The sequence below is a fragment of the Neospora caninum genome, chromosome XII (genome assembly GCF_000208865.1).
Source record: "Neospora caninum Liverpool complete genome, chromosome XII".
NCBI classification, from domain to species: domain Eukaryota; phylum Apicomplexa; class Conoidasida; order Eucoccidiorida; family Sarcocystidae; genus Neospora; species Neospora caninum.
In genome coordinates, this window is record NC_018398.1 from 4,753,713 (window position 1) to 4,765,999 (window position 12,287).

At 56.1% G+C, this 12,287-nt stretch overlaps 1 protein-coding gene across 1 annotated transcript; it reads right to left on the reverse strand.

Annotated features, from left to right (window-relative positions):
• Positions 1-466: 466 nt before the first annotated feature.
• Positions 467-11,698, reverse strand: NCLIV_066220 (putative TBC domain-containing kinase (incomplete catalytic triad); the record flags this gene model as incomplete). The annotated part of the gene is made up of 9 exons (XM_003886173.1): positions 467-1,517; positions 2,100-3,093; positions 3,450-3,819; positions 4,563-4,703; positions 5,129-5,228; positions 5,746-5,777; positions 6,398-6,468; positions 6,922-8,025; positions 8,707-11,698. 9 exons carry the CDS (start codon positions 11,696-11,698, stop codon positions 467-469), a joined length of 6,855 nt encoding a protein of 2,284 aa, XP_003886222.1.
• Positions 11,699-12,287: the final 589 nt, after the last annotated feature.

Consider the following 12,287-nt stretch of genomic DNA (forward strand, 5'->3'; position numbering starts at 1 on the left):
TTGTTTCCCGGTTCGGCAGCGCAAAGCAGCACTATTCCTCAAGTTTAGTATAGACGCCTGAGACCTGTAAAGCGGCCCTCCTACCCACACCGATTTCTGCTTGTTTACTCTGTTTCTAGGGAGGTAAACACGGAGATACATTTTGTATGCTACAGCACCTCACGAGACCTCTTTGCGTCTCTGGTGGCGGAAGCATGCTAAGAAGAACGCGGTGGTCCCTTTTCACGGCATCTGCGTTTGTCGTTGACACCCTTTTCTGCCACCGTATCGCCTGCGTAGCTATGCGCCTTCTCGATGTCTGCCATGTTCTCTACCGGCCTCCTCTTCTATCCCACATCTCGTACTATAAACAGCAGGACACCTCTCACCTTGCGACCGTGTTTATCCTCAACACAAACGATCCAGTTTCTTCCACAACACCAGTCATCGTCCTGTGACCGGTTTATCTATGCGTTCACAACGCAAATCACTTTCCGGAGTTCCCTGTTTCCAAGAAACAGACCGGAGCATCTGCAAGCACGGCGTCAATTCCGCCTCTGAGGACACAGACATGTAAAGCCCCAGCTCTTTGCAACCGCGCGGCAAGGGCCACACCCGCGTCTGTTCGACTTCCCGTTACCACAATCAAATGAAGTGTTTGCTTCTCGCCTTTTAGCCACGGCTCCACTATAGTCGCGTGAGGGTCAACCGGCGCATAGGGGGACCGACCGCCAGGTGCGCTTGTCCTGTAATACGTTGGCACAGAGCTTGCAGCAGATGGTCCTGCAGCAGTGCAGCAGCTGGTAACCGGAGTGGACAGAGACGTGCCCTTTCCCAGACAGTCTGGGGAATCTGCGTACTGGGCATCCGCAGTTGTCCCTTTTTTCTCTTCACCTTTCTGAGTCGCAGTCCCTCCTCCTTCTCCAGAAGAGATGGCAAAAGACGCTCCCCCAAACCCGACGCGCCACTCAGGCCCAGTGGATCCAGAGTTCAGTCGTGCTAGCGACGGAGTCGGACGCGAGGCAGGCGCTGACAGGGACGAAGACGAAGAAACAGTTCCGGGAGTGAACGGCAAAAGTGGAGATGCTCCTGACGCGGTTGAAATATCACTGCATGTGCCAGCGTCGCCACCTCCCCCTGAGGTCGTGCCGTCGCTGTCTGCACACTTGCAGTTTGGAATGGACGCCGGGAAGGGCGCTCCCATTGCGGTTGCAGAGGACGCAGCAGCAGCAAGAAGAGGAATGAGGACAGAAGACGGGGCGTCAGCAGCCACATTCTTTGCGTTGATGAAATGTACCTGACGGAAAGACGCTGCAGGGCGTACATCGAGGACTGTCGCGTGCATGTGGTGCTCCACGAGGTCATCCACACTGACGAAAGGGGGGCACCTATACCCGCGAGCTGCCGCATCTAAGCTCCATGCACAGGCCACGCCTTGCGGGGCTGTCTCTCTCCTGGAAGCAAAACGGGCTGAAGGCTGCTCCTCGAAAGTCTCCCACCAACGCTCCTCTTCCATCAAAGACTGCAGGGGATCTATCCTAAACACGCCACAAAGCACGAACGTTTCACAAAAGAGAGATGATACCGGATACCCCACGAACGGGGACCTCTGCACGGTAAGTCGATGGGCCGTACAATGCAGGTGCATGATATACACATGCCGCTGTGTCCATGCAACATGCTCGACAGAGGAAGGGACAATCGAACATCACGTGAAAGCCTCTGTGCCACCTCTATTCCTGTTTGCTTGGATGTTGTAGTCATTAAAACTGTTGGTTTGAGGTCTCCCTATATCTACCTGTGTAACCACCTGTGCAGCTACCGAGCCCACGTGCTCGTGTGTGCATACTCTGGAGAGGAAGATGCTTGTGAAGAGCCCAGAAAAAAGATAAAGGAAACTGTGACGAAGAGAAAAAACGCCTCTGTGCCCTACACTACTTGCAGGTGTCCGCGAGAGTGAACTGGTTAATTGATACACCGTAAACTACGCAGGAACGCCCAGCGGCACGAGCATGGACACATGCAGAAATACATACGTAGCAAGACACCATTTGTCTAGGACGGCAGCTCCTGTGTCCTTGAACACATGCATTTCACATGCGTTCTTTTCAGAAGTTTACCCCGGTGACGCGGTACTTCTGCCAACGCTCTCGGAATGCTCTTCATCGTCAGAGTCGAACGCTTGCCGAGGCTTGCGTGGCGGGCCCATGAGCAGATTTGCAGGTCCCTGGATCATAGCAGCAACCAGCGATTGCTTTTTCTTCTTCCTTTGTTTCTTCGCCTCTCCTTTTTCTGCACCGCTTGTGCCGTTCCCGTCGAGCAGCCGTGCGCGCAGCCGCTGCTCGAGCGACGGGCACCGGCGACTCGCGTTCCCTGTGGAGAAAGCGTTTCGTTTCTCTTTCTCTTCGTCTGCATCATCTCCGATGTAGAAACGCACGGCTCCGGAACCAAGGGCATCTTGTTCCGTCTGCCTTGCTTCTTTTCTTGGAGGTGTCGCCTCCGTTCGTTCGTCCTTCCCTGCCATGGGCTTCTGCGTCGTGCATGCTTTCTGAATGTACGGTGATCCGTCCTCTTCGTGTCCATCGCCTTCCCGCTGCTCTACGCCTTTCCCCTCCTCCTGCCTGCCGTGTCCGGTGCTCTTCGGTCCCTCCGTTTCGTCCACCTCCACAGTCGCCGGAACTTTCCGCGTCGCTCCCGCCAGCGAGGCGCTATTCCGCATTCCTCCCTTTCCTTCTCTCTGCGGATGCTCCCCATCCTCCTCTCCATCTGTCTCCACGCCTTCCCGAGCAAGGAGGCCAGACTTCCTGGCTAAGAACGGCAGAGCCACGGAGACCGGTGTTTCCGTCTCGAGAGCCGATGCGACCCCACAAAGGGCAGGGACGTGCACAAAAGCCGAGGCTGCGCGCAAGAGCGAGAGTGCAGAGCTCTCTTCATCGGGCGCCAGACGAAGCAGAGGAAGCCGCAAATGGTGCAGCAAACAGAAGGAAACGAAGAGAAGGAAAGACGGAGGGTGGAGAAGAAGGGAATCCCAGAGAAGAAACAGCTGGGGAAGGTCTAAAGCATGGGCAAACAAGGTCAACAACCACGACAGGGCGTACAGATCCGGACCGAGACCTGACCAAAGCAGAGACAACGAGAAAAGGAGAGAGAAAAGCATGCAGACATAGCGAATGAGACAGAGAAAGAGACAGTGCCGCGAAATGAGAGAACGAAGGCGCCAGCAACGCTGTCAGAAGACAAGGAAAACAACGGGCAAACTCGGAGAGCGAAGCAGAAGGACGAAGAGCGAGACAAACACACACGGGGGCCATGCCGGGTATGCAGCAGACCATCCCGGCACGAAGAACACGGCAAGGAGAACTCTGTATAAGCTGCCTGTGAGCTTTACCTTGTGTCCTCTCTCCGTTTTTTCCAACGAAGGAAAGCACTGTGCTTTTCCTTGCTTATCTGGTCATCTGGCTTTCCCTTACCTATTCTCTGCAGGTGGACAGCAAGAGGCGGATCGAAGAAATAGAGCAGCTGGCTGAAGCATGCAAGTTGCTCTTCAATCGCAGCGGCGTTGTCGCAGCCAAAAAGCTTATACTGGCCCTGGCGAGTCAACAGTCTGTCAAGACAAGCCAGCGCGATCTGTGGGTGGTTCATGTAGAGTAGCTGGAGAGGCGCAGCTATTGCGTCCAGGCCTCGCGCGGAGAAGACACGACAAGGCGAAGACAAAGAGGGCGAAGACGGGACGGGATAACGGGGAGAAGAAGAGTCCTTCTGGGCATTCTGAGCAAAGAGAGCTTGCAGAAGGCGACGAAGCTGTCGACGACCGAAGCGGCTTCCTAGCAAATCGTGATGCTGTGGGAGGAAAGAGGAAACAGAAAGGGAACATGCAGGAGGCACAGACGTAGAAACAGCGAAACGGAGGGGCCAGAAAGCCACATACTCCGTCAGCCGGAAGGGCCGCACAGAGAAGAACCAGAAGCACTGCTAGGCGAAAACAGCAGCAGGGAGGCGCGGTGCGATTCACACCGCGAAGCAGGCGAGACACAGGAAAGGGCGGAAGGCGCAACGGCCGAATACCGAAGGACAGGGAGAGAGAGGGCCAAGCACGACGGACACGTAGAAATGTGCACCGAAACAGAGGTCGAGGAGAACAGCGCAGCGAGAGAGGCAGGGAAAGAACTCATGTGCAGATAGATTCGGGGAAAAACATGCAGCGCAACTGCTGGGACAGTGTTGAACGTAGAAGGCAGAACTCACAGAAGTTTCTGTCTAGGCAGCAGACTAGCCGAAAGGTGAGTGAATACAGAGATCAACGGACAAACACGATAACGTTTGAACAGCCACACAGACGCCATCGTTATGTGCTTGCGTCTCCTGTGTCTCTATGTAAAAATGATGATCTTGTGTATACGAAGGAGCACGTGAACAGACCAATAGACAAATGTATGCATTTCTTTTCTTGGTTTCTTCACATATCTGCACACATCTCTGTAGATGTTCCTACATGCTCCTATTGATTCATATATATATATATATATATATATATATGTAAATGTATGCCCCTGTCGGTGGAGATGCTTTGGTCTGGTCCTTACTTCGTAGCACTGGGAGAACTCGTTGTTTGCCAGCCGGCGACTCCCCGGCAACGCCAGGCTTTCCAGCACGAGTTGCTCGAAGACGAAAGGGCCTGCTGCCACTTCAGCCGCGAAGTTCACGCCCAGCAGGGTAGCCCAAATCTACCAGGTCACACCGAAGACCGGAGACAGGGACGGTCAGGCAACAGACGACAAAACTCGAGAGAGTTTCTCAGTTGTCGAAAAGCGGCAGAAGACAGGACAGAGAAGCAGAATCAGAACAGCGCAAACTCCAACGCATGCCGCTTGTTCGATACATATCTAGATATATATATATATATATATGGACAAGGCGGTAGGACACGTCTACCTACCGGAAACGTAGGCGCACAAAAGGTGTATAATCGTCATATATATATATATATATAGGCGCTAGGAAGAGAGCGGTGAAAAGAGAATTTCGTTGCGACCGTGAGGGAAGCATGTAATGTGCTGAGTCGCGTGGAACACGACTACTAAAGGTGGAAGGATATGGCGAGCGAAGTCCTTGGCGCGTCACGACCTGTGCACCAAACTGTGTGTCTCACCTGCGCGCGGAGGAGAGGCGGAATGTCCACAGCGGCTTCATCTGTCAGGCGTTTGAGGCTCTTTGGAAGTTGGACGAGTAGCGAGCGAAAGAGTCTAACTCTGGCAGGGAGACGCACAGACGCCAGAAAGAGAAACTTACCATCGAGAAAATCCCTCAATTCCCCAGAGTGGGGTCGCCCCAGAAGCGGAATGAAGGCTTGCCGTGCAGAGAGGGGCGAGAAGAACGATGGCGAGAAGAGAAGGAATCCCGGCACAGAAACGCTTCGTGATCGAGAGCCGCTGGGCGGAGAGGCGAGAGAGTGGTGATCGCGAAAAACCGAAGGAGGGAGAGAAGAGAACGCATCTTCCAGAACAGAACGGGGTACGTCAGAACAGAGAAGCAACGAAACACCCAGACATACACAGCATACACGGCGCGACGAGAAGTGGCAACCCAGACGAAGAGAAAAGATCTCAGGGTCATTGGCTACGCTGAGAAACGCCCAGGGAGGCAATAGGCAGGCCCGGAGAGAGAACGGGGTCTATAGGGGAGTGCCCAGAACGCCCAAGAAGACAGCACACAAAACGAGGAGTCAGGGAAACAGGAAACAGGCGAATGCAGAGAAAGGGAACTGACCTCGCGAGGCAGAGAGGCATCAAAAGGAAAAGCTGGACCCCACTGACACAGCCACGTTGGGGAAGACCAAACAGCGAGAGATCGCCGCCCCAGACGATATCGATTGCGTCTTTCGACTTGCCTTAGCCGTTGATAGAGGAAGTGAAACTGTCTCATGTACAGACATCGGGGCCGCACCTGCGACACGAAACCAGAGTTTTTTCGCGCATCGGAGCACGAGGCCTGGGTAGGCTGCCGGTCATCCTTGCCGCATGCTCGCACGGGTCTCTCGATCTCTCTACGCATTTGTTGCGTATCTACGTATTTCCCCGCACATGCACAGACCGTTATATCTGAGGAAGAAACGCCTTCCCAAGTGTGTCTTGACTCTCGCTCAGGTGTGCGCTGAAAAATCCGACATGGAACGCGGTTGGCAGGCAACGGCTTCGAGGAGTTTTTTTTTCACTGGTGCGAAAGGGCCTCACACGCGAAGTTTCCCTGTAGAAGCACAACCTCCAGAGTACACCATATGTACCTCAGGGCACAGCCACATCTGTGTAAGACTATTCACTCATTTATATATATATATATATATATATATATATGTAGATACGCAGTGTAGGAACTCAGCTGTATGCACACGCGACTGTCTGTGCGATGGTGTGATCTTCACCTCGTGCATCTGCGAAACAGAGAAACGGTCAGCCTCCTGTAGCGCGGCGACGGTGTCTTGAATCGAGACGCCTGAGAAGAGTAGACAGTTTGGACGGACCCGTGCGGGTTGCGTTCGAACCGTAAGGTGTGTGAAGCCGGCTTCCCGGCGAATCTTTTCACGTTTTCGTACGTGGCAGATGCCGCCCTTCCGCTCTATCCTGGGTATCCCGTTCTTTCTGCAATCTTCTTCGGCTTCTCGCCGTCTTTTCCTCTGGCCAAGTGTCGCTGCTCTTCCCTCCTTCCGTGTGTGGTCGGACAGAGCCGCTTGCCGTCTCATCGTGAGAGTCGGGCCATCCTTTGGGCCGCCTCTTTGCCTCTGGGTTTTCCACAGGACGCGCCGAAAAGGCGCTAGCGAGGAACAAAGGCTCGTCCACGAAGACGCGCCGCCGAATGTCTCCTTTCGAGCGGATCGGGTAGTTTCGCGAGAAGCGACGAGCGCACAGAGAGAACGGAGAGAACAGAGACAGTGCCAGGTTCGCTTACCTCGGATGCGCGCGTCGCCTTCTAGCCAGTTCGCCTCGACTTCGATCCAGTTTCTTCCAGCGCTGAATCCGCATGCAAAGAAACTGCAGTCTTCGACACCGACCCCCTCGAGCAGGTCTGCTGTCTCTCTTGCGTCTTTATTCCCTCGCGGCACATCGGCCTCCTGGCCGTGCCCGGCTTCTGGTCTCCGCGGGCGTAAACCCGAGGGGTCTGCGCAAGCTGCCTCGACACTCGAGAGCCCCGCGGGCTGTCGAGTCTCCTGCGGGGCTGGAGCGAAGGGCGGCAGGGAGGAGCGCGAATGGGCGAAGGCCCCGCCTGCCGCCGTCGTGTCGCTGCTTTCTGTCCCGCGGCGAAGTTCAGAGCAGTGCCTCTCTCGCGCGATATCGTCGCGTCTCCCTGCAGACGCGAAGCCTCCGTCGCGGCCTCCAGAGGACGAGCACGAGCATGAAGCCAGAAGAGACGGGAGGGAGGCGCACAAACAGGTGCCGGCTTCGTTCTTTCCCGGCTTAGCACCCGAGGCATGTGGAGCCTGGTCGTGAAGGAGACGGAAGTCAAGGAGAGGAGAAAGAAACGGAAGTCGCTCGTGCGAGCCGGACTCCGCGCGAGGCCCGCGTGCGAGTCGGCCCTCGTTGCAACGGACGCCGGCGTCTTGAGAGCGAGAAGGGGGCGAGACCGACACAGGAACAGACGAGGAAGCCGGAGTCTCCTGGGACTCCGCAGCACGCTTCTGCGGCCCGTCCGTGCGTTGGGGAAGACGCGTAGAGTGAGGCGGAGAAGAAGAGACCGAAGGACAGAGAGAGGAACGGAGGCTGCTTCTCGCTTCTTCCGAGCGGCCAAGGCGGCAGGAATCCCGAAGAGAGTGCGCGTGACGGGAAGGAGGAACCAGAGACGTGGGGAGCGAACGAGGACGAAGAAGACAACAAAGAGGCAGACGAAGGATCGGTGGGACCGGACGCAAGGCGCCCAAATCCACAAGTGTGGTATGGACATCCCCCCCTCGGAGTTGCCACCAAAAGAAAATCTCTTCCAGCGAGACATTGTGGTGACGAACGAGGTAATCTTTCAAATTGTCCAAGCCGCGGAGGGACGACGGGCCGCGAGGATCTGAAGGAGAGAGAGGAAAAACCGAAAGAGGTGATGAAAGCGATCAGAGGCGGAGTCGAGCACTTGATGGCTGAAGAGCTCGCAGGACGAACGGAGCAGACTCGCAAGCGAGAGGGAGACACAGAGAAGACAACGCAAGCCACCCATTGAGTCAGCGACCCAGCACAACGAGGGCGAGGAGAGACAGAAAACCATAACCAAACAGCTACCGAGGGTTTCACCGAGATGCCCAGATTCAGACTGCGAATCACCGAGAGTAGGGTAATCTACAGGCAGGAGAGGCGACAAAAAGATGCCGAAGACAGAGAGTTGCGGGTAAAGAGACACGACATGAGAAGAAAACGACAAACGAAACGGGAGAGCGTCGAACCGCACGTGAAACGCGAAACACCGAGGAAGGACGACAGACGGCTAAAGGCCTGAACGCCTGTGTTGCCTAAGGCGCTCGCTCCTCTTGTCTTTCCCGGTCACGGGATCCACCTCGAAGGAATCTACGAGTGGTTTTTGGAGGCGAGAGAGAAGAAGAGTCGCGTGACAGAGACACAGCGAGACTGAGACGTGAGGAGACTCAAGAGCGAGCCAGATGAACGCACAAGGAAAAAACACCAATCCAATTTTGCTTTGCCAACCGCCCTTCCGCAGCCAAATCGACGTCCGCGGGATATCCACGCGTGCACTAACCTCTCGAGTACTTTTCTGTTGCCTCGATTTCTTCATCAATATGCATGTCGAGCAAGAGCTGTGCAGCCTCTGCCGTTTTAGGACACATCAGGATCTCCTTCTTTGTCTTCCTCAGGCTCTCTCCCTCCCCTTTCTCTCCTCCTTCCTGTCCACATCTCTTCTCGCCACGCGTGTAACCGTCGTTCGATCTCTCGTGCCTCTCCTCTGGATTGCTTCCCGGGGGCGCCTGCTCGCCGCGTCCCCCTGCCGTCGTTTCCTCCGTTCGTTGAGAACTCTGTCCTTCCGCCCCAGTTTGTGGGGCCAGAGAGGCGGCCGCGACGCGGCTGAAACGATCGCGAAGTGGTCCCGTCGCATGCAGTGAAACGGAAAACGCGTGGACCCAAGGCAGACTCCGCGCCTCTGCAGGAGACAGCCGGCGGTCGGGATTGATTTCCAGTATCCTTCGCAGAAACTCGCGAAAGCCGGACGAAAGCGGAGAACCCGGAGGAGCCGCGGGAGACGGCAGGGACGGGGAGCAAGACGAGCCTGGAGACCCGTCACGCGCGAAGTTGAGGCGTCCATACCCTCTGCGTTTGCAACACGGGAGAGAAGAAACGTGAAGGAGCGAGGAAGAGAAAGAGGACAATGGAAAGAGAGACGACCCTGCGAACCACGCAACATGGGAACAGAGAACTGCCCACAGAAAGGTGCCGTCGTCAAACGCGGGCTGGGTGGGACACGCTGTCGATGAGAGACACGAGAAGGAAGAAACCTGCGGTTTAGTTTCGTCCTCTGTTCGTTTCGGCGCGCCTCCAACTCCCCCCACTTCCTCCTCCTTCCCTTCGCTTTGTCTGTGCGTCTTCGCCCCTGTCTCTCTCTCGCTCCTCCGCTTTTGCAGGCAGGTAGAAATGAGACTCAGCAGAGACGCATACGCCTCTGGCTCCACCAGGCAGCACGGCCTGCTGACGACGTGGCGTAGTTCGTCGACGAAGTTCTCTTTCTGTTGCAAGAGGCGACGAGCAATCCCTCGGCCAATACACGAGAAGGAGGGCGTGGCGTGTGAGGACGGGCCTCTTGCTTCTCTGCATCTCTCGCACGCGTCGGAAAGGTGTTTCTCTTCGCCACTGATCGCTTTGTCAGACTTGTCGTTCGCTAACGCGATCCGCAGGCTTTCGAAATGGGGGTGCATGCGGTCCTCGTAGGCCCAGTGGACGAAGAGAAGCATCATGGCCGCGTGCTCAACAGCTCGGAGCGTGTGGAGAGGATGAAGACGAGGCAGCACCTGCTCTTCCTCGGGGCTTTGGCGCGCTAAACGCCAGCTGCCTTCCCCTCTGACTCGTCTCTCGCAACCGGCCCAATCATCCCACGGTCCCACGGCCAATTTGAGCCCCAGAAACGCATCTACTTCTCGCTCCCAGTCGGCCGCCCACGTCGGGATGTCATCCGCCTCTTCTCCGTCTCGCTTTGCCTCTCCCTCGCGCCAGGCTCCGTATCCGCAGTCCTTCCGGTTCGGTCCGTGACGCCCTTCACCTTTCGGATCGCGCTCGTTCGCTCTCGGTCTCTCGCTTGGCTCCTGCTGTCTCTCTCTCGAGAGCGCGTCCTGTCTCATCACTTCCCTAGCCGCGCCGGTCCAATTCACGCGCGTGAGTCGCGTCTCTGCCTCTTGTCTTCTAGCGTTCTCCCTAGCCCGCTGCTCCTCGTCTGCGTGTGCGAGAAGAGCAAGAAGGGCGCCAGGTGCGAGCCGAGGAGGCCCCTGAGCGGCCTGCAGGAGAATCGCCCCTAGAGCCCAGGTGTCATCTTTGGCAAACGGAGGGCTGAGCCGCGCACTCTCCGACCCGAACAGCGCCTGCTGAGGTGTGAGGAAGGGCGGCGAAGGCAAAAGGCGCGTGTGCGGCGCCAAGTATCCCTGGCGTGATAAGTACGACAGGCCCCAGTCCGATAATCGGACATCTCCACTTGCAGTGAAACGGACGGTCGACGGACACAACCTGCCGTGGGTGAGGCCTTGTTCATTCAAAAACACGAGGGCGGACAGGATCTGGGATGCGACGCGACGAAGAAATGCCTCAGGCAGCAGGGGCACCGCTGTCAACAACTGAGAAGGCGACGAATAAACAGAAGGACCGGAGGACGGAGCAGACGAAGAAGACGTCTTCGCCTGCTCGCGTTGGTATATGAGATCTGCCAGAGAAAGAGACCAGTACTCCGAGACAACAAAGAAGCGATCAGCTTTGCGGAGAATGTGAGTGTAAACGCAAAGGTGGGGATGGCGAAGCTGCTTGAGAAATTGAAACCGCGTGACAACTTGGCGGTAAGCCGCTTCCTCCTCCTCTCTCCCTTGTACGTTTTGCCCGTCCTCTTTCTCTTGACCAGGGCAGTGGTGTCGTCTGTCCGTCTCCTTTGCCATATCGCTCTCGCGCTGGCTGCCTGCATCGCCACCAGAGTCGTTCTTCTGAGCTCCCCTGCTCCGCAAAAAGCCGCCTCCGTCGGCGTTCTGTTGGGAGCTGCTTTCTACAGAGGCAAGCGCAGCAGAAGAGGAATGACAGGAAGAACTGGGAGCAGCTGGGGGCGAGGTAGTCGAGGGAGATGGCCGTCCTTCACCACTTTCCGCGTTGCCGGGAGGAGCAACATGTTCACCGATGGCGGATTCATGCCTGCCAGACTCGGCCGGTTGATCTGTTCTCTTCTCACGACGGGCAACTGGGTCTCCGTCTCCAGCATCTTCACGAATGTGTCCTCTTTCACAAATGTGAGACCGCAAAATCGGTCCAGGCAACAGAGCCTCGAGTGGCGTTTCACCGCGTGTACGTACACCTGCAACGGTTCCGCGCTGGATAAAGGACGAAACACAGGAAGATGCCTGCAACAGAGAAGAGGACCAGGGGAGATCAGATGCCACAGAGAAAGTCTGGAATCCGAGAAGAAATTCGGGCGGAGCTGAACAGAGAGAGGCGAGGTCGTCCCCCGGGGTGTCTCCAGTGTGGTAGCTCTCGCACGCGGGCGGAGGTTCCATCTTGCCGCTGCCTGGGCTACCGCTCCTCCATCAAGATTTATGGTATCGAAGAACAGAGAGGCAAGGAGCCCTTTTGGGCGGCGCTACAAAATCGGTTAGATCTCATCTGGCCTCTGGGATGAAGGCTGCTGGCAGCTACTGTTCCCGGTGAAAAATGCTTTAATCGCGCAAGGGTCGTTGGTTCCTTGTAGAGATAGGAAATAGGAAGAGGACTGGTCTTTTCGGAAGACCGGCAACTTCCAATTTAGGAAGAAGAAGATGCGGAGGAACAACGACACAAGGTGTGGGACCTCGTGCGAGAAAGAAGGTAACGTCAGTTGAGTGGTACGGACGGCCGCGTAGGCAGTGGTCTCGAAAGAGGACGATTTTCGGTGCAAGAGTGTGCAGGCAGCACAGGTTGTCCTTCCCAGTGGACAATATCTTTCGAGTGATGCTGAATTTATGTGACCTCTCAAAGGATATGGATTGCAGAAAACATCCGGAGACATTGACTCGGAAAGTGAAGCTCTTTCGATTTCTGTTAGGTTTAACCGCAGCACAACAGAAGCAAGGATGCATCTTTCGCAGGCAGACGACCTCCGAAAGTACA